The sequence below is a fragment of the Perognathus longimembris genome, chromosome 6 (assembly GCF_023159225.1).
Source record: "Perognathus longimembris pacificus isolate PPM17 chromosome 6, ASM2315922v1, whole genome shotgun sequence".
In the NCBI taxonomy this organism is placed as follows: Eukaryota; Metazoa; Chordata; class Mammalia; order Rodentia; family Heteromyidae; genus Perognathus; species Perognathus longimembris.
In genome coordinates, this window is record NC_063166.1 from 49,155,157 (window position 1) to 49,182,885 (window position 27,729).

General features: G+C 44.9%; 2 protein-coding genes and 1 pseudogene across 5 annotated transcripts; all 3 read right to left on the reverse strand.

Annotated features, from left to right (window-relative positions):
- Positions 1-2,919: 2,919 nt before the first annotated feature.
- Gzf1 (GDNF inducible zinc finger protein 1) lies at positions 2,920-14,296 on the reverse strand. Of its 3 annotated transcripts, none has more exons than XM_048348700.1 (6): positions 14,231-14,296; positions 10,760-12,177; positions 8,936-9,030; positions 6,936-7,103; positions 5,839-5,996; positions 2,920-5,084 (listed from the first exon to the last, which is right to left on the reverse strand). In XM_048348700.1, exons 2-6 carry the CDS (start codon positions 12,154-12,156, stop codon positions 4,743-4,745), a joined length of 2,160 nt encoding a protein of 719 aa, XP_048204657.1. In that variant the 5' UTR covers positions 12,157-12,177; positions 14,231-14,296; the 3' UTR covers positions 2,920-4,742. The 3 variants fall into 3 exon arrangements, with proteins under 3 accessions (XP_048204657.1, XP_048204658.1, XP_048204659.1); XM_048348701.1 differs by lacking the exon at positions 14,231-14,296 and adding an exon at positions 12,717-13,900; XM_048348702.1 differs by lacking the exon at positions 14,231-14,296 and having other exon boundaries at positions 2,920-5,038; positions 10,760-12,707.
- A 2,549-nt stretch (positions 14,297-16,845) lies between these two features.
- Positions 16,846-18,341, reverse strand: LOC125352307 (annotated as a pseudogene).
- A 4,542-nt stretch (positions 18,342-22,883) lies between these two features.
- Nxt1 (nuclear transport factor 2 like export factor 1) lies at positions 22,884-27,095 on the reverse strand. Of its 2 annotated transcripts, XM_048348704.1 has the most exons (3): positions 26,755-27,095; positions 24,216-24,326; positions 22,884-23,664 (listed from the first exon to the last, which is right to left on the reverse strand). In XM_048348704.1, the coding sequence occupies exon 3, from the start codon at positions 23,603-23,605 to the stop codon at positions 23,183-23,185; it is 423 nt and encodes a 140-aa protein (XP_048204661.1). In that variant the 5' UTR covers positions 23,606-23,664; positions 24,216-24,326; positions 26,755-27,095; the 3' UTR covers positions 22,884-23,182. The 2 variants fall into 2 exon arrangements, with proteins under 2 accessions (XP_048204661.1, XP_048204662.1); XM_048348705.1 differs by lacking the exon at positions 24,216-24,326.
- Positions 27,096-27,729: the final 634 nt, after the last annotated feature.

The window sequence follows — 27,729 nt, forward strand, 5'->3', positions numbered from 1 at the left end:
GGCCAGAAGTAGAGTTGTGAGCTCAAATGGTAAAGCACTAGCATTGAGTGTGAAAGCTAGGGGACAGTGCTAAGGCCCCGAGTTCAAGCTCTAGTACTGGCACACACACATATACACATGCACATAAACATACACACGCACATACATACAAACAGATAATCTCTGATGTGACCATTTGAAGTAAAAACTACATGGTATCTTTTAGAACAAGTCTGTTTGCTTTTCATCATGGTTCCCTAACAGACTCCTGTCTGTTTGAAGAAGGGATGTGTGGGTTTTTGTTTGTTTTTAAGAAATATTGGTGCCATTTTGCTATGTCAGTCAGAGTTCCATGCTTTTATTGAAATAAAAGCTGAGATTGGTCCTTGGGTTAAATACTAATGTTTTTCTAGCACTCAGGAAGCTGATACACAAGGATCATTATTAGTTCAAAGGTAGCCTAGACTATATAGTAAGACCTTAGATCAAAATATAATTTTTGGTTTTAATATTTCACATGAAAAAATAAAAATAATTATAATGGAAAGAACAGACTCGCCAGAAGATAATTGGAGGATGAGAAAAAAGCCCAGACAAAAGTGTGCACTTATCTCTTCCCTTCCCCCAGCAAATGGAGGACAACACCATGTTTAAAAGATTGATACAATGTTATTTATGAAGCAAATATAATGATCATTTATGTTATAGTTCTTGTACTTTAGCAAATCTGGGGTACACAATTGAGGTCAGTTAACATTTCTTAAAGGAAAGCTTTGCTTTTTGTGGCAACATTTTTATAGCTTATGTGAATTCCTTTTTTATTTAATGATCTGAACACAGTATTTTTGCACAATTGTGACCATGTGTGGTGGTGTCATTATAACCAAAGTATATGCACCAGCCCTTGTGATTTATTGTTTCCTCTTGTATTGTACACTGACCCCCCCCCCCCCAGTGCAAGCCTTTGTGACTCTGTGGAGGACCTGGCAGCACAGCATGCCCCCTGACCTGCCGCCGCCGCAGTGTGAGCCGTGACCAGTAGCAGGCTTCCTGCCCTGCCACGTCCCAAGTTGCTCTCTGACAGGAAAGTATATTATGAAAACTAACCTTATAATGTTAAATCTACCTTAGCAGAATGTTTTATGTGAACTTGTACAGTAAATAAAGTGAACATTGTGAGTAATATTTCGACTAGTCTTGCCTACTTGACACAGACCAAATGCAGCTTCCTTGTTCACCTAATCTTCAATAGTGACATTGCTATTCTCTTGGCACCATGCGCATGGTCACTTTTAGTGGAACTTGAGGGCACTGCCATGGTCTTGTAGACTGAGGTTTAGAGGGAAAACCTGGTGCCTTTTGTTGCTGCAGGCTGCTGGATGTGGGTAACTGCTGACCTCACTCGGCCTTGGTGCTCTGAGTTAGATGGAGTGGCTGCTGAAAGATGGTTGATTTGTTGGGAGGCCAATAACTCCTAAGGCTGACACTTCCTCCAAGACAGGAGTATTAGGTGTGTGGACATGTATTTTACTCTCACTGGGGTCTGCCTAGGGATAGTTGATGCCCCTGGGTCAGGGAGCATTGAACCATGAACCACTCAAGTTCTAGAAAGAGGACCTGCATAGGAAGTAGCAGAGATAACATCTTGTCAGAGCATTGATTCTGATGAACGTATGTATTCAACTTTAGAAAATCCAAGCATGAATGGCAGCACAGACCATCCCAATCCAGAAATTAAGGTACTTTTAGTCATTGAAGGTCTGATCACTGAACTGTCTCTTTTCAGAGAAATTAATGCCTGCCATTGTATGTCTTAAGAGGCCTGTATAGATTGCCAGAGCCGATGGTCTCTGGGGCTGCTAGAATGTGTAGGATGGTCCTCCGCCCTGTGTGGCCTGTCAGTCTTGTTTGTTCCTGTCCAGTTGTATGTGAACAAAGGTCCTTTGCCATGAGAGCCCTCCTCCAGCTATAATATCACTTCCAATATGAGTACTACTGAAGATGATTAGAGAGACAAGTACTCTTTCAGTTCCCAAAAAGTGTGACAAGAAATAACATTGAGGGCTGGGGATATGGCCTAGTGGCAAGAGTGCCTGCCTCGGATACATGAGGCCCTGGGTTCGATTCCCCAGCACCACATATACAGAAAACGGCCAGAAGCGGCGCTGTGGCTCAAGTGGCAGAGTGCTAGCCTTGAGTGGGAAGAAGCCAGGGACAGTGCTCAGGCCCTGAGTCCAAGGCCCAGGACTGGCCAAAAAAAAAGAAATAACATTGAACAGGTTAAAACTAAAACTTTCCTTCATTTTGGATACTTACCAACAGCAACATAGGCCTTTGGAACTTAGGCCCAAATTGTATTAACAAAGTGGTTAGAATACCACCAGTCCAACTCCTCAGTGATCTTTGTTGATGCTCTGGGAGAAAGTGTGCCACTATTGGAACCATCATTCCGTGCTTGGGACCAACATGCTCAGGGAAGGCCTTACATTCAGCATGACTACTTGGATTCAAAGAAACTAAGAAGGCACTCAACAAAATCCTCCACAGTCAGTGTTTTTTACAGGGCTTATTGGCTTCTGTGCTCTTGCAGATAACCTTACCCTCTTGGGAAAGGGCCAGAGAATGTACATAGCAGGCATGTCCTAGTCCTAGTGTCTGCTGGTATTATAGCAAAGATATGGGCGGGACACACTTACACTTCCCCCTTCTAACACGGCCCCCAGGCTGCTCTGCCTGAGCTGGGCTATTTGCCCTCCCCTATTTCCCCCTGCTAGACACTTCTGTGGAATCCAAGCTGGTAAAGCAAACCTTACATTGAACCAAGTAAAGATTCACAGACCTTGCTTTTACATCTAGTTATCCATGTTATTTGGCACATTACGTTTATTCCAAGAGTCTTCTTCAACTCTGTTAATAATAATGTAAATAGACTTACAGATCTACTTTTACAAAGCAGACATTTATTAACACATTAAACAATTTTATGTAGAACTTCTAAAGAAACATTCAAGACAAAAATTCCTCCAGTAGATAACAAAATAATCTTGTTTTAATTCTCTCTCATCAAGATGACTTTATTCCATAAAACAGTACATCATTTGCTGGGAAGGTTCACTCTTACCAAGATTCAAATGGTAGTGTGACCATCACTATTGTTTTGTTCTGTAAACACTAACAGGATTCGTTGACAAGGTCATAACTGAACTTGAAGCAACTCAGAGTCCTGTGACCGTCAAGAGCAGGTGTGAAACATCAGTGCCCAAAACGCTTCTCTAGTTTCTTCTTTTTTTTTTTTTTTTTTTCTCTAGTTTCTTAAATGTCAGAAGTTGGCAGGATGTGAGCACTGGGGAAGAAAGTCTTCCCTCAGTTTGCCTCAGGGCAGCCATGTCTTCATCCTGGAACTTAAAGATAAGGTACCTTCCTTGTAGAAAATCAAAGTGTCTCACAGCAAGTTTAATAAATTAAAAATAGAAGGGGAAAAGCAACCAGCAAACAAAAGAATTCTCCCTTTAAGGCGCTTTCCTAAAATGGGTATGTTGAAGGGTTACATGTGAATCAGAGCATTTCACAAGTGCACAACCACACCAAGGCCTTGGAACTAAACGCCAAGAATAACAAAATGGAATTCTCTTTTCATTGTGAATTTTTTTAAGTCCAGTGTGGTATAGTCAAAGGAGCATTTAAGACAAAGTTACTGGTTCTTCACGATCCACTTGTTAAGGCATAGTCAGAGATAGTGCGCCGAGGCTTCTGGTCCCTTCTAAAGACTCTTATGTGCTCCCTAAGCAGATTGTGGGAATTACTAGACTGTTGCAGACATGAGCAAGTCTTGAGTTTCTGGAAAATTGAGAAATCAAGAGATAAACCTAGCAAAAAATCCTAATAATTTAAAATTTAGCAATCACCTTTGTGTTACTTATGAATAAAATTACTACCCAAGTGTTCTAATGCCTCTTCATTTCTCAGGTCTTCTGCAAAAAAATAAATAAAAGCAAAACAAAAACCTACAGTTTTACTAGACTCTTTGGTAGGACAGCTTTTACCTAATCTGATTTTCAGGAATGAAACTAAATAACCACATTTCAATTCAAAAGATGGTCTTATGACAAACTCCCCAACTACACAGGTGCTGTGAGTGGAGATACTTTGCCTCATAAGAGTTCAAGTTGTCATTCCTTTTTTAGTGTCTATAAAGGAGTTAGGGAGGAATGACTGCAATAATCCATTTCTTCAGTCCCACTCAAGGGGCTCCAGAGCAAAGCTGATTTTATACAACTCACAAGGAAGAAATTGCTGAAAATAGGCAGACCCAGTCTAATTTCAGCTTACTAGAAAAATACCTTAGAGGATCAAAGAAGTAAACACTCATGGAAGTATAAGGCAGGGCAAGACCAGGAAGACCATTAACAGCAATTTCATGAGCTGGGTCAGTGCTCTGCAGTTAAGATAAGCAGTAGGTTAAATATCAAGAGAATCAAGCATTCAAATGATTGATGCACACAGCCTACAGCAGGATTAATGGAGCTTATGTTAACTGCCTTATTTGCTGATAAAAGTGTAGCTGAGATCATGCAGATCAGAATTTTTTTACAGGAAAGCTTAATTGTGGTGTGATAAAGCCATGCAAGTGAGTGAAGTTCAGGAACATCTAGAGGTCATTTTTGTCCACCTCTCTGCATATAGTTCTTTTTCTCAGCTAGTCTGGAATTACCCAGAATATCACTATCACACACAATCACAGCTTGGAACACAATTGCAAGCTTTCATTCCATGTTGGTCAAAGTGTGAAGTTGTGTGGGCACCGAGTCTGTGGGGGGGGTCAGCTCACTAAGCTCGCTGATAGTGGTGGCGAGCAGAGTGTCCTGGGAGTCATCTGCTTTGCAGGTGGTATCTGCAGAACTGTTTTCATGCACAGTGGGTACACCACCTTGGACAGTAGCCAGGTTGTGAAAATGGCCATTTTCTGCAAAAGACAGCAATTTATCCGAAAGTTTGGGAGATGCATATTCTTCATCAGGCTGCTCCGTCTTGTGCTCTTCATCATTCTTGGGTGAGCCATCTACAATAACAAGGAAAGACTTCCATGGAGTATTCTTATCGTGTATCTATAAATCAAACACAAATACATGTCATCATAATTGTCTCTGTAACTCTCACAATTTATATATATATATTTATTTAACAACAAGTACAGCTTGTAAAATAGTCTCTTTGGAGCCAGACATGGTTGCACACACCTGCTATCCTAGCCCTCAGGAAGCAGAGGCAGGAAGACTGAGTTTGAGGCCAGCATGGGCTACATTGTGAGACTACCTGCTGCCCTCCCCCAAAAAAGTCTCTCTCCAACTTAACTTTGGTTCTACTGCCCTGAACCCCCTTTCTGTTATTGTCAAGCATATGATTACTGATGTCACTGTTGGCAGGTGTCTATCAAGGATTTGCTGGCCTTGGAGCTTCACTTCACTGAGTAGAGAGACCATAGAGAATGCCTGAGGAGGGGCTGGGAAGATGGCCTAGTGGTAGAGTGCTTGCCTTGTATACATGAAACCCTGGGTTCAGTTCCTCAGCACCACATATGGAAATGGCCAGAAGCGGTACTGTGGCTCAAGTGGTAGACTGCTAGCCTTGAGCAAAGAAAAGCCAAAGAAGCAAAGAGAAGCCAAAGACAGTGCTCAGGCCCTGAGTTCAAGCCCCAGGACTGGCAAAAAAAAAAAAATACAAAAAAGACTGCCTGAGGAGAAAACAGCTGCTGCCTCCTCTAACACCCTAGGGAGAGTGATGACAGGCATTTCTGGTTGCTCAGGGTCAAGGACCAGCAGGGTTTAGCATTTCCTTCTCATGTAGTCCTCCATCACTCACTGAGGTGTGCCGCCGGAGAGTGGACTTGTCAGTAAATGTCCTTCCACACGCATTGCACATGAATGGCTTCTCTCCTGTGTGGATGCGGTGGTGGCGCTGGAGGGCGTTGAGCTGGGTGAACTGCTTCCCACACTGGTCACAACAATACGGCCGTTCTCCTAGCACAGGGAGAGAAGAAAATGGGTGGGTCATGTCTTCAGCTCATTGTATTAAGTCAGAGTACAAACCCTGGACTCAAGTCTCCAAACCCCTGGAAAGCCTACTGATGGAGGCATCCATCAATCTATCCCAAGATACCAACAGTTTACACCAACACCAACAGCAAGCCAAAATTCTTGCCAGCAGTTGATACCATATCTGTAAAAATGATAATCTGTTCTCCACAATAATGGAGTAGAAATTGCAAGTCCCATAGTAACTCGGTGTCTGTGTGCATGTGTGCTTATAACATACTGTTAAGAAATTTGAATCCTTAGAAGTAGAGCTGTGGCTCAAGAGCTAAAGCACCAGACTTGAGTAAAAAGGCTACAGAATATCCAGACTCGGAATTCATGCCTAAGTACTGGTGAAAACAAAAAGGAAAATGAATAGATGGAGGAGGGAATAAAGAAGGGATGGAGGAAGGAAAGGAGGAAAGAAGGAAGGAGAAGAAAAATTTGAATCCATATACACATGTAATGTTCACATAGCAGATGAAGTCACCTCTCTGATCTTTTCAATAAAAACCCCAGCTGGGCACTGGAGGCTCAGGCCTATAATCCCAGCTACTCAGGAGGCTGATCAAAGCCAGTGCAGGCAGGAAGGTCCATGAAACCAATTAACCACCAGAAAACCAGAAATGGAGCTGTGATTTAAAATGGTAGAGCACTAGCCAAGAGCACAAAAGCTTCGGAACAGCACCCAAGCTCTGAGTTCAAGTCTCACAACTGACCAAAAACAAAAAAAAACACCCCAAAGGGACGTGGATGTTCCCCATAGGTACCCACAAGTGCTCCCACTCTGCTGGCTCTCACAGTGGCACAGGAAGTTCAGCCATTTTTCTCCTAATGCTTCCAAATACTTCTGGAAGGACTCTTCCCGGGACACTGCAGCCATACCTGTATGGACTTTAATGTGTTGATAAAGAGAGTTCCGCTGAGCAAAGGTCCTGAAACACACTTCACATTTAAAGGGTTTTGATCCAGTATGGATTCTGTTGTGGTGTTTTAAATACTCCTTAGAAGCAAAACTTTTGCCACACGTTTCACACATAAAAGGCCTTTCACCTACAGGAAAAGATGAAATAGAATTAAGAACAAGACAAGCATTAAAAAAAAAAAACTCAGGAAGAGTAGATCCACATTCTTTTATTTATTTAATATATATATTTTATTTATTTATTTATTTTTTTTTTTTTTTGCTAGTCCTGGGCCTTGGACTCAGGGCCTGAGCACTGTCCCTGGCTTCTTTTTGCTCAAGGCTAGCACTCTGCCACCTGAGCCACAGCACCACTTCTGGCTTTTTCTATATATGTGGTGATGAGGAATCATGTATAGGAGGCAAGCACTATAGCACTAGGACATATACCCAGCACCAAGATCCATATTCTATTATATATATATATATATATATATATATATATATATATATATATCAAACTGAATTACAGAGAGGCTATAGTTTCATACATTAGGCATTGGATACATTTCTTGTACTGTTTGTTACCTCGTCCCTCATTCCCCCCCTCCTCCTCCCCCTTTCCCTTCCCCTCCCCTAAAAGCCATATTCTTAACACCCTCGGTGAGGAGGATATGGTCTTTCTAGCTAAAACTATCATACAATATTTGTTTATGCAAGATGCTTGCTTTTTTCTGAAAGTTGGTGTAAAACCTTCTCTAGGACTATAGTCAGCCATCTCATACTTGAGAACTTTAGTCATTTCAAACTAAAATAATTTCACTTCTCTTGGAAAGACTTAGATTATTTTTAAAGTGCTTCTGTAAATCTTTATCAAATTAAAGTCCCTTTTGAAAGGAGAGGAAGTTTATAATGGATTATTATAGATATTCAAGAGTAGTAGCTCCAACCCAACTGAAGGGCAGGGCAAGAAACAATCTTAAATGCTATCTTTTTGAAATTTAAGTCCTCTGTTCTCACAACCAGGTCTCATCTACTTCAGAGACACACCTCTGATTTAGAAAGCACTAAAATAAAAATATTGACTAATAAAATCATAATATTCTCATCAAATGATGAATTCTAATGCTCTTTAAAAAATACTGTATTGTCTCTATCTTGCAACTTCCATTAGACACAAATTCTGCTCATTCTACAGTCTAGAAATTCACATCATTAAATAACTTAACTCTCACTTGCATTTGAACTTGAGGCCAGTACAATAGTAGAAGTAAAACCGTAAGTAGAGGATGAACTGATTCAGGATAACTATAATTTACAGGTTCTGATCACATCAAAACTTTGTGCTAAATCAAAATACTACCAACTTAAAATATTCTCCTATTGATAGGATGTCACAAAAATTCTGGAAAGAAAGAAGCTAATTACATCACTACCATTAATATGATAATTTATCATATAATAATTTTTCTGGATTTTATGAGGCTCAACACAATGGGAATTAACTATTCTGCATTTTTAAATTAATCATCCAAACACAGATGTTTCCCTACATTCAGTCCTACCTCTGGCTAGGTCATGAGCCAGGGGATGGATTTTATCAGTTTACTGAGTCACTTCTTGTGATGTCTCCAATTCTATCTACAGCAAGAAGAGCATGAGTAACATATAGCTTTTCTTATATTTTGAGCAATTTCTTTAGGGCAGAATGTTGGAAATGCAGTTTCAGGCTAAAAATTGTACAAACTATTTCACACATCTGGACACCTAAGATCCATTTGTCAAATCCAGCTGTAAGGTATAGAGGCCATGGCACTGTGGGCAACAGGAGTACTTATCTTCAATTCTTCTTACTAGATGGAAAAGGTATAACATGACTTTAACCTTCATCACCTCAGTAGATGCCAACTTCTAAATTAGCCAGTGACATTTTCTTCTACAGTTAGGAAAGACATTGAATGGTAACAGCATGGGTATTTACCTGTGTGGCACCTTTTATGATAAATCAGCATATGGTTCTGAGTGAATCTTGCACCACATTCATCACAGACAAAAGGTTTTTCCCCTGTGTGAATTCTGAAAGTATAACATTCACATAACTTAGGATGTATTTCAAAGCTAATTTTAAAATAAAATGTCCACTCTATTCTGCAAAAATCATTACTCCAAGAAACCTGACGAGAATGACCAAAGGAACAGCTGAAGAGTCTATGATCTCTATCCCAAAATAAATGAATTTCTGTGCATGATTCCACATTTAGTGTGTAATGACCTACAACTGTTCCTGAGCCATATTTATGCTGTAAAAGAGGCAGAGATAAGAGACTATGCCTTTGAATATTCCTTCTAAATACTAGAAAATATTAATATTTGTAAAAGCTTCCTCATTTAGAAAAGTCAGCCACACTGTAGGAACTTTTGCTGACAAAGTACCACATGATCAAAATACCTTACGATCATTCCACAATATGACTTAACCAGTCTGGAAAAGACAGCTGTTCTCAAAATACTGAAAAAAAAATCTAGTTTCTGAGAAGTAGCACTTTAATCCCAACCAGCATGAGGAGACCATCAGCCATGCCTGACTAAGCACTCCTAAACAAGTAAGTTTGAGTGTGTGTGTGTGTGTGTGTGTGTGTGTGTGTGTGTGTGTGTGTGTGTGTGTGTGTGTGCTGACAGTGGGGCTTAAACTCAAAGCCTTGATCTCTTATTTAGCTTTTCCACTCAAGTCTGGTTTTCTACCACTTGAGCCTCCCTTCCACTTTAGATTTGTTTTGTTTTTGTTTTTGTTTGGGGGGGGGGCTGATTAAGTGGAAATAGTCTCTGGGATTTGTCTGCCTGGGCTGGCTTTGAACTGAAATCCTTAGATTTCAGCCTCCCAAGTAACTAGGATTATAGGTGTGAGCCACCAGAACATGGCTTTGATTGGCTGATTCCTGCCAGAACAAAGGTTTGAACCCAGAGCCTCATGCTTGCTTATCTTGCTTACTTGCCTAGTGACCACCTCCAGCCCAACTTGTTGCTTATTATTTTAGAGATGGAGTCTCATGAACTTTTCTGTCGATGCTAGCTTCACATATCAAGCTTCCTGATCTCAGCCTCCTGAGTAGTTTAGGATTGGGGTCATCAGAACCCAGCTTCTTAAACAAGTCTCTTGAACTTCTCCAGACTTAAAGATGAAGAACACCATGCTACCTCCCCAAAAACTAGCCTAAATTTAAAGGCAGACCTAGAATTCCCACATACATAAGAGAACTATGGAGCAATCTACTTTAAAGTAAATTTACAGAAAGCATGATCTGTTCTGCCTGTGGTGATCAGACTAACCAACCTCACAAACTTTCAGAACTAAAAAGTTAAATAAAACCAAGGACATCCTGAAACCATGAATGTCATCTCACTCAACTATGGGCCTGTGGGCCCAGGGGTCAGAGGAGCAGGTTGTAAACCAAGAGGAAAGGACCATAAGGGTAAGTAGCACCACATATACAACCGAGCAGTGTGATTTCTGGGCGATCTGCTGTGTCCAGGCCTCTATGCCTAGATGTGCCAGAAAGGAGGGGCAAAGGCCTCAATGGCCAAAGGAACTTCAGGGACGTTGGGAGCCATCTCTTTAAACCCCTTTACCTCCAACGAGAAATTCAAAGCTACCTAAAAAGTATCCCAAGTTCTAGAGGAAATAGATGAAGAAATGAGCAATCTAGGGACAGCACTGGATCCAAGCCCAAAGTCCCTCCACTCTGCACCCCGCATTTCCGGAATGGTGTCTCGGCACAGAAACCAGCCCTGCCCCGGTGCCATGTACCTCATGTGGGTCTTGAGGGCAGATGGCTGCGAGAACTTGGCCCCGCACTCGGTGCAGCCATAAGGCCTGTCGCCAGTGTGTGTCCGTTCGTGCAGCCGCAGCGCCGTCTTGGAGCTCAGCCCCTTGCCGCACTGACCGCAGCGGTGCCGCTCGCCGCCGCCCTCGTGCACTTGTACCACATGCCGCTTCACGTCCTTCTTGCGTTTGAACTTCTTCCCGCACAGCTCGCACGGGAAGTGGCGCTCACTGCTGTGCACGTGGCGCTGGTGGCTCTTCAGGTTGCAGCGGTTAGCGAAGGTCTGGCCGCAGGTGTCACAGCGGTAGGCCACCTCAGTGGCCACGCCGTGATGGTGCTTGATGTGCTTCAGGAAGCTCTTCTCATACAGGAATGCCTTCTGGCAGCTCGTGCATTGGAAGTTGCTCTTCTTCTTCTCCCCGTCCTCCCCCTCCCCCTCCTCCCCTTCTCTTTCCCCATCTGGTTCCCCTTCCTCTTCCCCTTCCCCTGAGGCTTTGGGTAGCACTTCCTCCACCTCCACACCAGCACTACAACCCTCATTTTGCACCACAGACCCCATCTCCATTCCCACAGGGTCTGGGCTTTGGTCTTGGGCACACCTGTAGTCCTCCACATCCTCTTCAGCACTTTTCTGCTGCTCTCGAAGGCGTCTGGTGTATTTCTTCTTAGGGATTTCCACAAACACCTTCCTTCCAGCCAGCCTTCCACTAGCCCTTCTGATTTTAGGGTAGGGAGGCTTAGCCACCTCCTTCTTCTTATCTAGTTTCTCCTTGGGCTTCCTGGGGGGCATGTCTTGGGGCAAGCCATTGCTGACTCTCTCCATTGGGTAATCAGTGGAATCCACAAGGCCAATAGAGTGAGTACAGTCCCTGGCTGTGACAGCACCTGTCCTAGAGCCCAAAGCAACCGTGACCTGGGGGCCGCTACTCACTTCCGCCTCCTGAGACTCTGAGAAATTCTGCAATTCTAAGAGAACTGACTCTAGCATCTGCTTCTTTAACTGAAAACACGTTTCTGATAGGTCCAAACACTTGAGCTTTTCAGCCATTTCTAGCATCCGCTGCACCCGATCCTCTTCAACTTGTACCTTGGCGGTGTAGACAAACTCCAGAAATGAAGCAAAATCAACAACTTGTACTTCATTTAAGTAGACATTAGTTCTGGTACCAACCACAGTCTTCTCATTGAGGAACATCTCCTTAAAAAACTTGCTGGTGGCTGCCAACACTGCTTTGTGGGCCATGAACTCTTCACGGACTCCTTGATACTCAACACTGACTGTGACGTCACACAGGTGGCCCAGAAGGCGGAGCTCATGCATTTCTTGCAGAAGGTTAAAGGGTGAGGACTTTGATTCCAGCAGAACTGCACCACTTTCCATCTTTTTTCTTCCCCCAAACAGCTTTAAAAACAAAAACAAGAGTTGTTTCACACATTCACAACCACTGGCCTAACAACTCTAGAAACTGTGAAGGTTTTTCACTTCTTCAAGGCATATACACTGATTAACAACCCAGATTTTCTCAATGAAAGGTTCAACTCACATTCCACTTAGCAGGTCTCTGACGTTCCTGAATATTACCATTTGCATCCATAAAGACTATTGGCAAATTTCCCCCAAAGATAAACACAAATGACTAAAGTTATGACTCGTGAAATACATTAAAGTCATTCGCTTATCAAGGTCAATGACTCAAACACTTATGGCAACATTACTATCTCATTCTTGGATCAGGAAACCAGATATGAAACACATAGTGGCCACTGTCTGGGAACAAAGCTTAATCACTTCTGCCACTGAAAGTAACCAATAAAACACTTTTTTTTTTCTCCTAGGAGGAAAATTTCCCATATCCAAGGCCTCTAGATGCAGCACAGTTTGAACACTTATTCTACTAAAATAATGCATGGAAGTCCCATAGCTTTTACAAGCTGGGTTACCTTGAGCAGGTAACTCAACCTCTCTGGACCTTAGCTTCCACTTCTGTAGAAGGCTCACAGGTTACTGTGAGGGCTTAGTGGGTGCAGCACGTCATATGCTTACAGCTGCTCCTGAAACTTGCTGGCTTCCTAGTACAGGAAAAAATACTATTATGATCCACTCTTCACAGATAAGTACAAGTAGTTTGTGAAGGCTGAAGCCTGAGCCTGGTCAGACTCTGGGCTCAGTATACCTACCTTTGCTTGGCATGTGCCAAGGGCTACCTCCACAGAAGGCAGATGCCATGCACCCTAAAACCTCCTCTCCTGGGCTCCATGATGCACCCCCCCACACACACTTCATACCTGTGCTTTTCCTGAAGACCAGCTTTCCCCTTGAGGTTCATCCTGACTTTTTGTTCCCAGAATCTACCTTCTTCTTCCAGGTCTATTGGCCCCTCCACCATCCCAAACACTGCTATCCACCACCCAGATTTTAAGACATTACTTTGGATTCAACATCTCTAGAAGCTCCTGTCTCTGAAAACTCAACCCCACTCTCCTCTGACCCCATTAAAAAAAAAAAAAATAGCTCCCACAGCCACCAGCTCCCAAACATGGTCACTTTGTCATGCAGATGTGGAGCCAGTACCAAGGAGGCCAGAGCAATGTCGCCTGAAGGAGACTCACTCCCCAGTAAATAGAACGCTAAGGAAGCCCAAGTCAAAGGACACAGTGGGGTGAAGCGGGAGGGGGCGGGGGGTGAGCCAGCAGCCTCTCAGAGATCTCACAGCAGCCTGGCAACAAAAGGCTACAGATGGCTCACTCAGCCTCGTGCCCTTATCTCCCGGTCCCGACTTCCCCTGTTCTCTGCCATCAGACCTGGGAGAGGACATTAAGTCCTTACAGGTGGTCTGGCAGCGACTTCTCTGTTAACAAAGTGGGTTTTCGGCACGGTTTCCAAGTTGGTCTTTGCCTGGAGAGCAGGTACAGACCACAGCAGAGGCTACCCGCGGCCTGGTGACAGCAGTGTGTGTGTCCCCTGGCAGTGCATTAGCATTCTGGCTGCCTCCTCGAGCGCCCAGCATCTGCGCTAAGGTCGGCGGGCAGCCCCGGGTCCCGGGGCGCATGGGCCAGGCCCCTGCCCAGAAGGCTCCCGCCCACAGCAGAGAAAGCCTCATTCTCCAGCTCGGCTTAAATCCTGGGTCGCCGTCGCCGCGCGGACCGCGCTACCCCCAACCCGAGTCAGCCGCTACGGCCTCCACCTCGCAGCCCCTCCGCGCCCCGACCCCCCGCAGCACCCTGAAAGACCACAGGGAGGAAGCACAAATCACTGCAGCCAGAGTCAAACCTCCTCCCCAACGCAGGCATCCGGACCGCATGATCCGGCCTGGACCTCGGCCCGGGCGGTCCCCAGCCTGGCTGCTTCTGTATCCCCGAAACTCGCCGCTCCTCCGGATAGCCGAGCACACCAGACAGTCAGGAGGCGGCTGTGAGGAAAGGGGCCAACAGGGCCCAGCCGACGGCGCGCTCACCTCGCAGCCGGCACCCCCGCCACCTTCGCCACCTTTGCCACCATCCGCTGGACCAGGCCCACAGGAACAGCCGGCCTGGGAGGCGGGGCGAAGTCCACCGCGGGCGCCGCTTATTGGCCCCGGCGGGGGCGGCCCCGCCCCCTACGGGCCCCACCTCCTTGAGAGTGAGGGAGGGGCTGCGCGCGCGCACGTCCAGCTGCAGAAGCTGTTCCGACAAATTACGTGATCTGACGTATACTGGGCAGGGCGTCTGTCTGGAGCGCCCGACACGTCACCTGCCGCGGGCCAAAGCTTGCGTCTGCGCAGGAGACATTCGTGGCGCGAGTGGAGAGAGACCCGGGCGCTAGTTGCGGAAGACCGTGAGGCGACACGCAGCCGCAGTGGCCGGGACACGGCCGGGCGTGGAGTCCGTGCCGGGGGCACTGCAACCTAGCGGTGCTCTGCACGCCCTCCCAGCGGAGTGTGTCTCCCCAGCGGCCCCTCCTCTGCTGAAGTCCTGACGCCCCAGAACCTGGACCTTATCCCACCATCAGCCTTGCACGGAACTTCCCGCTTCGCCGTGGAAAACTGCCCTAAGATTCCCAGAGTCCCTGCGCCCTAAACCATCGGCCTGCCCTAGCCCTTCACTTGGCTTGCCTTATCCAAAAGCGTCATATATTTCCATGCTCGATGTCTGTATATCTCCCGTAGTGAACTCACAAGGCCTTTGCACCATCCCGCGCCTTTTGTGTTCTTTTTGAGGCACTAGTGCTAGAACTGGGGGTCTCTCCCTTGCTAAGCACGCCTTTTGCCACTTGAGCCACTTCTCCTGTCCTTTATTTTTCACATAGAATTGGGTGGGGGTGCTAGAGAGGGGACATCCTAGACTACACTCCTCCTGCCTGTGCCTCCTGAATTGGTGGGGTTACATTCCCACACCACCACCAATAGCTTGTTTGATGAGATGAGGTCTGCTTTGCTGGCCCCAAACCGTGACTCTCCTGATCTCTGCCTCCCATGTAGATGGGATAACAAACATGAGCAGCCACCCCTGGTCCCTTTGCTCGTTTTAAAATTGTGTGTGTGTTGTTTTTGTCTTGTTATTTTTGAGTTGTAGAAGTTCTCATTTTAGATTGAAAGTCCTCCATTAGGTAAATAATTTATAAATGCAGTCATTCCTCGGTATTTGTGGGGGACTGGTTTCCAGGCCCCTTAGGGATGTCAAAAAGAAAACAAAAACCAACCTTCAAATGTCTCAGATGAGCTCACATCTTTGGGCTCTTTCTCTTCCTCATGCCCTGGTTTTTTTTTCATGAAGCCTTCCTGGCTGTTTGCACCATTCCCCATGTTGAGTCCCAGGTAGACTTTTCCTAAACTCGAAAGACTTCTGTTTCCCTTCTCCCAACCAGGAGCAAACCAAGGCCTTCCTCCTGTAAGCATATCCCTTCCCTGTAACTGTCTCCAAATGAATCCTGGTATGGGATAATGATAATGAAAACAAGAACATGTTTCTCATCCAAAAGTGATTGAGGAGGATTTGTATATTTGATGGGGAAGGAGAGGGAGTAAGGATATGATGGTGGCATTTGCCATTATCAGATGTATCTGCATTCATGTCTGGGTTGAGTGAGATCTATCTTTACTTTGCTTTACCAATAAACTTTCATGATATCTACCTCAGTGTGTCCTCAGATTATTTTTGGTGATATCATAAACTTAGTATCCAAGGGCCAGTAAGAGACCTCCTTCAAAGAGACTTGTCCCTGAAACATCACTGGTTCATTAACAATGTCTTGATTGATACATAGACTGGCCATTGTGAATAATGCTACTCTGTGTGTGTGTGTGTGTGTGTGTGTGTGTGTGTGTGTGTATGTGTGTATGTTCCTGCTTTCATTTCTTTCAGGTACATCCTACAAATGGAAATGCTGAATCATGTGTTAATTCTGTGTTTAACATTTTTGGTTTTTTGCTAGTCCTGGGGCTTGAACTCAGGGACTGAGCACCATCCCTAGTTTCTTTTTGCTCAAGGCTAGCACTCTCATAGCGCCACTTCTGGCTTTTTCTATATATGTGGTACTGAAGAATCGAATCCAGGGCTTCACATATGCAAAGCAAGCACTCTACCACTAGGCCATATTCCCAGCCCTGCTTAACTTTTTCTTCCTTTTGTCTATGATTAATTTTTCTCTCATACTTATTTGAACCAACCTTTTTTAGATTGGCATATGTTAACTGTAGAAAGAGGTTTAATTGTCATAGATCTATACATGCATATAGTGTGCTTTGATCAAATTCTCCCCCTCAATTAGTATTTATTCACCTTGCCCCAAATGGTGGTACTGGAGTTTGAACTCAGGGTTTTCTAATTGCTAGGCATGTGCTTTACCACTTGAGATTAAATGTTTTAGAAAGCATAGCAGCTGCCTCTTTTACATTCCACCAGCAATGGACAGGCTGGCAGTTTCTCCACTTCTCACCATGGTACCAAAACATTCTAAAGTACAGGATTCATACACACAGACAATATTTTTAGCACATAGAATTACTTTTCCTTTTGAGATAGGCTTCGGATTTCAAAATAGACCTAAGTAAAATGTATACAAGAAAAAAACTATATTATTATTGGTGGGGAAATAAGAAACATACTAACAAATAACACTGTTTCGGGAAGACCTGATTCTATTAAAAGGTACAAACACAAAAATACTCTCATTTTTGAGCATTATTCTGGAGTAATTTAACATGGCCACAGAGGCTTCTTTTATTCTGCTAGATTATCTTTACTGGAAATCAATTTATGGGTTTGTTTTTGTTTTGTTTTTTTTTTTTGGCCAGTCCTGGGGCATGGACTCAGGGCTTGAGCATTGTCCCTGGCTTCCTTTTTGCTCAAGGCTAGCACTCTGCCACTTGAGCCACAGCGCCTCTTCTGGCCGTTTTCTAGATATGTGGTGCTGGAGAATCGAACCCAGGGTTTCATGTATAGGAGGCAAGCTCTCTTGCCACTAGGCCATATTCCCAGCCCTCAATTTATGTTTTCCAACATTTTACCTACAGATATTTCACATGCTACTCTGTTTGGCTGCCAGTCTCTTATCTCTGTCTTTGGCAATGGCAATGGGTTCCTTTTTCTCAGGGAAGAGAAATAAAAGGTTTGTTGCCTTTGACAATAACAAAAATGTATGAAAGCCGGGTAGCAAAGATTTTGTCTTTGGCATCTTTCACATAAACCACATCAAAAGAGCCAGGGCGTCTCTTTATGTTGGTGATCACATTAATTTTTCCCAAGTTAGCACCTCCAGTCACCATACACAGGTTACCAGTGTCAAACTTGATTAAATCAGTTATTTTGCCTGTCTCCAAATCAATTTGAATGGTGTCATTCTCCTTAATAAGAGAATCAGGGTTGCGAATGGTGCAGGCATCATGGGTCAATAGATGAAGGGTTCTTTTTGTGCCCACAAAGATCTTTCTCACTTTGCACAACTTGATCTTTGCCTTCTCAGGTGTTACTTGATGAACAGTGAAACGACCTTTGGTCGTTTGGTTGTATTTCCATATTTTGGTTGTATTTCCAACTGCCTCCGAGATTGCTTTTCTTCTGAATGCTCTGTAGCATCAGACATTGTTTAATGTTTTAGTCAGCTCCATGAGTGCTGTTTTGTCATTTTTGTCCATTTGTTTTTGTGCTGGTCCTGGTGCTTGAATTTAGGGTCTGGATGCTGTCCCTGAGCTTTTCAGCTCAAGGCTAGCACTCTATCACTTGAGCCACAGCTCTACGTCTACCTTTTAGGTGGTTCATTGTAGATTCCTATCTGTGGATGCTGATGACATCCATAAAACCCACAGGGTAGGTTATATGAGTTCTGACTTTGTCATCAATATTAATAAAGTGCTTCAGGCAAAGCTTCTTTATTTCATGTGCTATCAGTGCATGCTCAAGTCTGTTCCTTAGGAAAACAATGAGAGGCAGACATTCTCTCAGCTTTTGGGGCCTGGTGGATGGATGAGAAGCAAGCACACCAGTCAACTTGTCCAACACCCAATGCTTTGAGGCTGATGCTTGCTTTGGATGTTTCCTGGGTCCACCAGCCATAGCTGTGTAGGAATAGAAAAGTATATAGTCTTTTAAACCAGAATCAGTAACAAGTATTTTGTAAATTACACAAACACACACACACACAAACAAACACACAAATAAAACCTTGTCACAATGATGCTGTAGTCTTACAATAATTATCAAGGACCATATCTGAGCTTCCAAAGAGCTTAAGAGGTATTACAAATATCCTAAAAGAGGGGCCCTGGTGGCTATTCAGAATGCTGAGACCTGGAGAATATAAATTTGAAGCCAGCCTGGGCAGAGAAGTCTGTGAGATTCCATCTCTCATTAAAGCAAAATGCAGGCTGGAGGCGGGTCAAGTGGTAGAGTACCAGCCATAAGAAAGAAAGTTTGAGTGAGAACATGAAATCTGAGCTCAAACTTCAGTACTGCAATAAAACAGAAGGAAGGAAGGAAGGAAGGAAGGAAGGAAGGAAGGAAGGAAGGAAGGAAGGAAGGAAGGAAGGAAGGAAGACGTAACTACAAATAAAAACATGATACTTGAAAAAGGTTAGGCTGAGAATTATGCTCACTTTAGTTAATTCAATGCTAAATGGGGTTCTTCAACCTTTGTGTGTGTGTGAGTGTGTGTGTGTGCACATGCGCGCAACAGTGGTAGGGTTTGAACTTAGGACCTGGTGCTGCCACTTTTTCACTCAAAGCTAGCACTCCACATAAGCCACAGCTCTAATCATGGCTTTTTGTTGGTTAATTGGAGACTAAGAGTCTCGTGGACTTTTCTGCCTGGGCTGGCTTCAAACTGTGACCCTCAGATCTCACCTTCCTGAGTAGCTAAGATTATAGGCATGAGCCCCAGGCAGCTGGCAATTTCTTTAATCTTAATGCTTGACCTAATGAAGAAGTAGCATATGACGATCATAACTTTTATATTCTATTACCTTTATAAGTACTAGAGATTTTCAAATACTAGCAGCTTCCAAGGTGGCAAATATATTAAGTTTAGTCAAAGAATCTCAGGAAATCAATAAGGAAAAAATTAGCAGTCCAATAAAAATAGTAAAGTATATTAGTAGACAATTCATGTTAGAGAAGGAATGCTGCAGAGCATTCAGAAGAAAAGCAATCTTGGAGGCAGTTGGAAATACAACCAAAATATGTGTATACACTATATAGTTTATATATCTGCATCCATATGCATATATATACATAATACACACATTTATATACATATATAGGTATACACATATGTATACCTAATACACACAGAGAGGCTCTCCCTTTTAACCATGCTGTAGAAGTAAATGAGTGGACAATTACATAAGCATAGTTACTGCAATGAACTTTTGAAAGTGAAACTTTGAGAGAAAAAATCTACACATTCACAGTTGGTCTATTCATACACAGTCAGTACAATTTTTTTCCAGGTTTCAGTGTTCTAATTTTAAACACGCATATAATCTATTTCCAGGATACTCAGTCTCATTCAGTCTTTCATGGCCGCCCACTTTTCCTAGAACCTGCCCTTCCAACACAGCTTGTTTTTTTGTCGGTTGTGGAAGGCTTGAACAAGCCACCATTGCCTAGCCCCAGCACAGCCTGTTTAAAGAGTATCTTTTAAAAGTTCAACAGTATTTAATAGCTTGCGGGAACGCTCACCATATTATGGCTGTCCTACTGGAGAAAGAGCTACATGAGTTTACATAGGTTCTGATCTGATCTAAGCAACAACTAATGCTAAAGAAATAGATTGCAAAGCACCGTCCTAAAGTCTTAACATTCTGAGGACAAATTTAGAAGCTTGCACAGCCCCAAAGCTCGGGTCCTCCTATTCACCCAAAGCCTGGAGCCATCCAAAGCCCGGTTCATCCAGCGCTTGCCGAGGCTCCGCCCAAACCCCCTCAACTTCCAATGGGCCAGGCCACGCCCCCCGACCGGCTCTCCTCGCGAGACCACAGCCATCGCAGTCCCCTCAGTAGTCTCCGCCCACTGGTTGTCCCGGTACGCTCTACTCTGTTCGGATCTCCTTGGAAACGGAAGGCGGAGCTGGGCCTCGGGAGTCACATGATGCTTGCGCCTCGTTTTCGTAAAACCAGGCCGAGTGTTTCCATTGGTCCTGGGTAGTCGCGGAGTAATGACGTCTGCTTTAATGTGTCCATTCTCAGGCCATGCGGGTGGCGCAAGCGCTGCCAGTGCTGTGCTCAGGCCAGTTAGAGCTGCGTTGGGCGTGTGAGCGAGGGTCGCGTGCGGCCTGGGCAAGGGGAGAACATGGGGGAAGCGGAGTTCTGCCGAGAAGAGCAGTTCCTCAGAGATGCTTACCCTGCGCCCTCGGCTGGGAACAGGGCGCCGGCGGTGGACAGCGTCTCCGGTGGAGGAACACCATCACCCTTCCTTTGGGGACCCTTCCCCTGATGCTCAGTTCTGATGCTCCAAAATACCGCAAATTAGGCCACATTCCGGGAGGTTCAATTAAGAATATTTAAAGGCAGTGGTGGGACAAAGGGTGAACAAATGCAGCAATGATACTCGCCGGCCTGTGTGTTTAAAATGAACAATACAACTTGTGGGTGGGGATGGGAGGGGAAAACTGGGAGAGAACGAGGGAAGGGGTGACACTGTTCAAAAAGGAATGTATTCTTTATCTGACTTATATAACCGTAACCCCTCTGTATATAACCGTTACAATAATGAATAAATGCGGAAAAAGAGAATTGGACGACTTAAGGATCAGTTCAAGAGTTTATCACCTATCTTTAGCTGCCTTAAGTTTGGGCAGGTTAGCACAGTTTTAAGAGAAACCATTGTTCACAAGCTTAAGTGTTAACAGTTTTAAGGTGAATATATTTTTGTGAGATTCTGATGTGTTTGGTTAAACAGGTACTACCTGGAAACCACCGCGCATTTTCGGCAGCTCTCATTCCCTGGAGCAACATGAGTGTCCTTCCTTTTTGATTCTTAAGTACATCCCAGGTTCTTTCTTGAAATTGTAATTGAAAAAGCAAGATGTGCACACTATAAAGTGAAGATACTCCGGTAGCAAATGCCTTGTCCCCACATTAAGATAATTAAAACCAGTCTCTAAGACAGCACTTTTTGCTTCCACAAAGTTTGTACATATAGTAAATCTCGTTACTCGTGTCTCAGCTGAATACCTTGTGTCAGCTTGTTACATACAAATCTGTAGGACTTGTTTGACCACTCTATAAAGGAAGCTTTAAAGCTGCATTTACAGCCATGTCTTCCATAATGAGAAGGCAGCAGGGGCATGTTCTCATTTATGTGAACATAAACCAAGACTGGCCCAAACACAAGGCAGCATATTCTGAACTAGTCCCAGAATTGACTGAAATACTGGTAGGTGGCACAAGATTATACTTAATTTGCTTATTCAGTATCTCCTGATTAGATTAGGAAACCCTTTAAGTACCAGGAAGACACCTCCTCCTGGGGTTCCCCAGAGTGCCATGGCAGAGCAAGTAGAATAAACCAGTCTGCCCTTCTTGCAAGTCACTTTCTTCATTTAGTACTGTTACAGTCCATACCATCTCCTCCCAGCTGATTGATGATTTAAGATCAGACTCATTTCTCATTTGAAGTCTTGGGGTATGTAACCCAGAGCTATTTTGGCAGCTCCATCACCACCAAAGAACCAGACATTAATCTATAGCGCAGCTGAGCTGTTCTGAGAGCCCAAGATGGAGCCAGAGTGGTGGTCTAGCCATTGTAACTGCTTCCAGGGAGCAGGATAGAAACAAAATTCTAACTAGTTTCATCCTTCAGCTTCTGGGAGGGGGCAACAAGTTTGACAAGAAATGTACTCATTACCTTACGTATATAACTGTAACCCCTTGGCAATAAAATAAAAACAAAAACAACAAAAGCCCTAGCTATGTAGCAGGATGCCAGTGGCTCCTGTCTGTATCCCAGCTACTCCTGGTACTGATCCCAAGGACTGCAGTTCAAAGCTATCCTGGGAAGTAAAGTCCAGGAGATTCCATCTTTAATTAACCAGCAAAAAGCCAAGCTGGAGGCACAGCTCAAATGGTAGAGGACCAGCCAAGCAATAAAATTGATCAAGTACGAGGCTGAGTTCCAACCATGATACCAGAAAAAAAAAACAAAACAAAAACCCATATATTGGACTAGAAAGCCAAGTCTTTAAGGTCCAACTCTGGTGTTTCTTAAAAGCAGTGCTGTCATTTTTACAAGTTTCATGTATAAGCACTTATCAGTAACTTTTGACATTTCACCTATCCTTATCACTCAGGTAGAGCAAAGCCAGCATTGTGGCATACCCTGAGGCGAATCACAATATCAAGCAACTGGGGTGCTCTGAACAATAAAATGCCATTTCCCAGCTGCCCCCAGTGATTTTAGTGGTGGTGGTGGTAGGTCTGGGGGTGGGGCCTGTATGTAGGTAATTTTCAGTGTTTCAGGTGACACATAACATTTAGAGGGATAAGATACACAGCTGTGTGTCACCTGTGCACAACAGGTATATGGGTAGGTGCTCTGCTCAAGACCTCAACTTTGCAGGTGCTGTCTAGTATACAGTCTGCCATTAATCTCTTTTTTCCAAACCTAGCTGAACATATCAGGTAAAGAAAGAGAAACAGCATTTGTATACTTTTTTTTATTTGTCAGAATTTCCAAATCAATGTCTCTACTGGATAAGTAGAAAAATAGAAAAAGTTTACTACTTTTAAAGGCAACTATGACAAATGAGTATATACTCAGGAAAAAGGGTGCTAGGATCCACACACACATATCACACACACAAACTCAACTTCAGCACAGTGTGGACTGCAGTGTTGCTGCAGAGACAAAACCGAACTGGTGTTAATCACATCCTGAGATTTGAGACCAATTTCTCTACAGAGCTGTCACTGAAGCCAAGAGGCCTATCGCCCCTACTAGCTGGCCCAGTCCTGGAACCGGAAACAGTCACTGGCTATCTTCCACACTGTGTTGCTGGGTGAGGCCTGGGCAGTCAGGATGAAGTTCTGGTTGAAGTCCCGTTGTTTGTTGCCCTCAAACTTCACTGTTCCACAGATCACCACAAGGACCGTGGTCTGGCTTGGTGTGGCTTCATCATGAACAGGCTGGCAGTCTACCACATTAATTTGGAACTCACTAGAAGGCAACATTTCAAAAAATTCACTCAAGGATTCTTGTCCTGAAACAGCATTTCCATTCCACACCAAAGTGGCTGTGCCCATGTATAGGCGGGACAGCAGCCGGCGCCGCTTGTCCATGGTGGTATAGTAGACATTAACGAACTCCTCAGCAGCTCTGCAGGCCTGATCCACATAGGTCTTGAAGTCCACAGATGCCATCTCAGGCTGTGGGAGGCAGCCCCTGCCAGTGGTCTCCTGTGACCTGGGGGACTCAGCGGCTGTGAAATAGGAAGGGTGGAGACCACAAGTGAGCGCTCAAGGACAGTCTGCCATAACCATCCTCCATTTCTACTGGTGACAATACAACGACTAACTACAGACAGGTGGCTTTAAACTGAGATTGATCTTACTAAGCCTCAGCTTGCTCCCTGTATAATGGTAATATCTTACTACAGCAGCTGTGGTAGAATAAATGGGACGGTGTACATCAGGTACTAAGAAGCATGAGACCTATGTGCTGACATTACTATGACATTTTATTTTTAATGAAACATATGGTTAACCAGAGATAAGAATCTCCCAGACTTTTCTGCCCAGGCTAGCTTTGAAACTCCACCTCCAGATCTCAGCTTCCTGAGTGGCTAGGATTATAGGTGTGAGCTACTGGCACCTGGCTACTATGACTTTTAATCCCAGTATATATGACACAAGTTCCTGGTGCAACTGCCTTCAGACATACAGGAAAGCTGTTTTAGTAAGGGTAGTGGGCCAAACTGCAAACAAGTGGATTGGGGCTCAACAAAAGGCCAAACAGAGAAAGAGCATATACCTGTCTCTAGGTGAGTCTGGGAAAGACAATCATGAGCACACCCACAAGGATCCGGAGGGTGAAGATGCCTCAGCTTCTTGAATGCCACCACGCCCAGCTAGGGAAGGCAGGCTTAAGGAGGTAAGAGAAGAAACAATGAGGGAGTATTCAAATGGTGATTATAATCCACATAAGCTACAGAAGAAAACAAGGATGTGTGGAATCAAAAGGGAGAATGCCTACCTTCTGTGGCACAAACCCAGGTTAAGTGCAGTGTAGCTGCACAAAAGAAATACACCTTCGAATTCAAAGATCTCTTGGAAGTTGGAGACATGAGTTTTACCTGTATCTGAAATGTCACATTTTCTTTCTAAAAAGTTCATAAGTATAAATACTAACATCTGTTTCTTCCTTTAAAGTACAACTGTTTTTTCCCCCTACAATTAATCCACTTAAAAAAACAACCCTGTTGAATCAGGTGCCATGGCTCATGCCTGTAATCCTAGCTACTTAGGAGGTTGAGATCTGAGAATCATGGTTTGAAGCCAGTCATGGGAAGAAAGTCAGATACGCAGACACCATTAACTACCAAAAAGCCAGAAGTGGACCTGTGACTCAAGTGTTAGATAGTCTTAAGCAAAAAAGCTAAAGGACAGCAACCCGTCCCTGAGTTCAAGCCTCAGTACTGGCACAAAAAATGAACAGCTCCCTCAACCCAGTTGAGGGAGGATATTACAAAGAAGCAGATGTATAGATTTAGAAATTTAACTTCTTTTTGCTGGTTATGAGGCTTGAACTCAGGGCCTGGGGGCTCTCCCTGAGTTTTTTTACTCAGGGCTAGTGCACTACCACTTTGACCCACAAAGTCACTTCCGGTTTTCCTGTGGTTAACTGGAGATAAGAATCTCAGGGACTTTCTTGTCTGGGCTGGCTTCCAACTGTGATCCTCAGATCTCAGTCCCCTGAGTAGCTAAGATTACAGGTGCCAGCCAACTTTTCTGCCCTTAATATGAGCTTATGAAAGAATACTCAAGGGTTCAGTCATGTATGTACTCTTAGGGCAAAGAGCTGGAAGGGAGCTGGCCTAGAAACTAAGGTAGGGGAAAATTAGCTCTGTTAAGTGCTTCTGACATACTGAAACATAAAGCACACATTTTGGTAAGTCCTGTGCCTTTGAAAAATGTCAGTACCCTGCTACATTATAAATGTAGTGAAAAAACCTCAAATACAGAAGAAATAACTAAGGTTGTTTCCCCAACTTACTGGGTTAAACTAAGGTTTACTGTAATATTTGTTGTTAACCATATGGCTAATGCTACTGGCCAAATAAACAAGATAATAGTTTCCATAATTATCATAGGAATAAGTAGAACTTGTGTTTCTTCTAGTAAGCAAAGGACTAAGGATGTTTTATATCAGAACCCTGAAAATATGCCAGTTCAGAGTGGCATTGCTATGCTTTGCTAAATTGATAACCTGAGGAGTAGGAATGAATAGATCTGATAAATTATTTGAGCCAATAATTAATGGAATTGGTATAAGCGATCACATTTGTTTTTAATGTTATAGCTATCTGTTTACTAGTTAAGAGCCAGCCTAAGCCTCTATGCTTTCACTCTTCAAGGGCCTCAGTGAAGTCTCAGCAAACACATGGGAGTGTATTTAAGTGTCTTACCTACTGTCCCTCATTTTTTATAAATGGATAAGGGTATTACTATAACATTTTTAAAACTGAGAAAAGGCAGTGGTACACTCCCGATTTATCATTTCCAGGGAAATTGGGGGGGCCTTAATTTTTTTGCTAGGATGCCACAGCTCTTGTATCTGCTTTTTTTTTTTTTTTTTTGGATGTTCCTTCTCTTTGGAGAATCAATGTAAAAATTCCAGGATGTTTCACTCGACATTTCCTTCCAGGGCACTCATTAGTCTCTAGCTATATAACCCCTTGTAAATCCCTCTTCTCCCTAATACTCCCTCTCCTCCACTGGGGTTCTAACACTCCGGGCCTCCGCCGCGGTTCCCGGATTCCATTCATTTCCCTTTCTCGACCACCACCCAGCGATCCGCCACCCGCAGATCAACAGCCCCCGCTTCGGGTTCCCCAGGTCCCAGCGACATCTGGCCAGAGGGGAAATCTGAAAGGGGGGGGGGGGAGACCCAGGACCGAAACAATGTAAAAGATCTTCCGTGATCCACAGAGTTAACTTCTTTGAATCTGGGCCAGAGAAGCTGCAACAGTAGCGCAGGTCATCATTTCCAGCCTGGAGTTATTAACTACACTAACCCGACGCCCGACAGAAGCACGCTCCCCAGGTCGTCTTCCGGTCCCCAAAGGGCTCTCTTCCCGGCGGAGCGAACCCACAGCCGGGCTCTGAACAGGCAAAAACCTGACCGGCAACCGCAGGGACAGGGAACGTAAGGGGGAAACGGGCGAAACCCGGTCTTAACTGACAATGGAGGGGCGGCGAATGGATTTCCGTGGGAGGGGGCTGCGGGGTCGCTGTGGTCTCTGGGGGAACCCCCTCGCCTCCCGGTACCACAGGCACGGGCGGTTACCTACCTTCGCCCTAACGTCCCCGGAGATCAGCGCCGGCCGCGGCCACTCGCGTCCTGGAGCCCCCCGCGCGGGCCGCGGTTCTTAGGGGGACCAGCCCCCGAAGGTCACCGAGTGGGCCTACCGAAGCTCAGCACCTCTCACCGCTCGCCTGGGGCCAGGGTTCGGGAAGAGCGTTTCTTTTCTTCCTCCCTTCCTCTTCCTCCCAGGAGGCTCCGCCCGAGAAGCCCAGATCGCAGCGGCGGGGAGCGAGCGTTACCGCGGCGCGGTCCGCAGGTTCCCGCGCGCGGCCTGCCACGCTCCGGTGCCGACTCGAGCGTCCCGGCCGCTCCCGCCTCCCCGTAATGGACAGCTTGCTCTGCCAGTGGGACGGTGAGACAAAGGCTGGCCCCGCCCAAGTGTGGCTGGAGGGAGGTAGTGGCTTCCGGGGCAGGCTCCTTCTCAGAAGATGCCAGCCAATCCAGATTCGGGTTTTCACTGGTCCAACCGGCCGGAGCGGATTTGTGATTGGGTGAGATGTTCCAGAGTCCGCCCCCGGAACTGAGGGTGGGGCCGGCTCTCCGCCGCGTCGGGGATGGGGTGGGGCGCCTGCGGAGGAGCTGGCGGAGGTGTGTTGGGGTGTGGCACGGTATCTTCCGCCTTGCCTGATCACCTGAGTTGGATAGATTCCAGTGAGGATTCGTGAAACCTCTAGGCTAGACGCCATCACGGCTGACGGCAGCCTGCAACTAACGCTATCAGGCACTCGTCGAGCAACAAAAACGTTGAATCCGCCCGGAGGTCAAAGCCCCCGGGACCTTTTGGAAACTCTACCTTGTTTAGCACCTGAGTTGATCACGCCTCTTTTTGCTTTCAGCTGTTTATTGTTGACATCCTGAACAGCACGTGGAAAGGAACTAGAACCGAGGCTAACTGCTCAACTAGATCGAACCATTTACTGTGGAGACTTAGGAGATTGAAGTGTCAATTAAGGGAAAAACA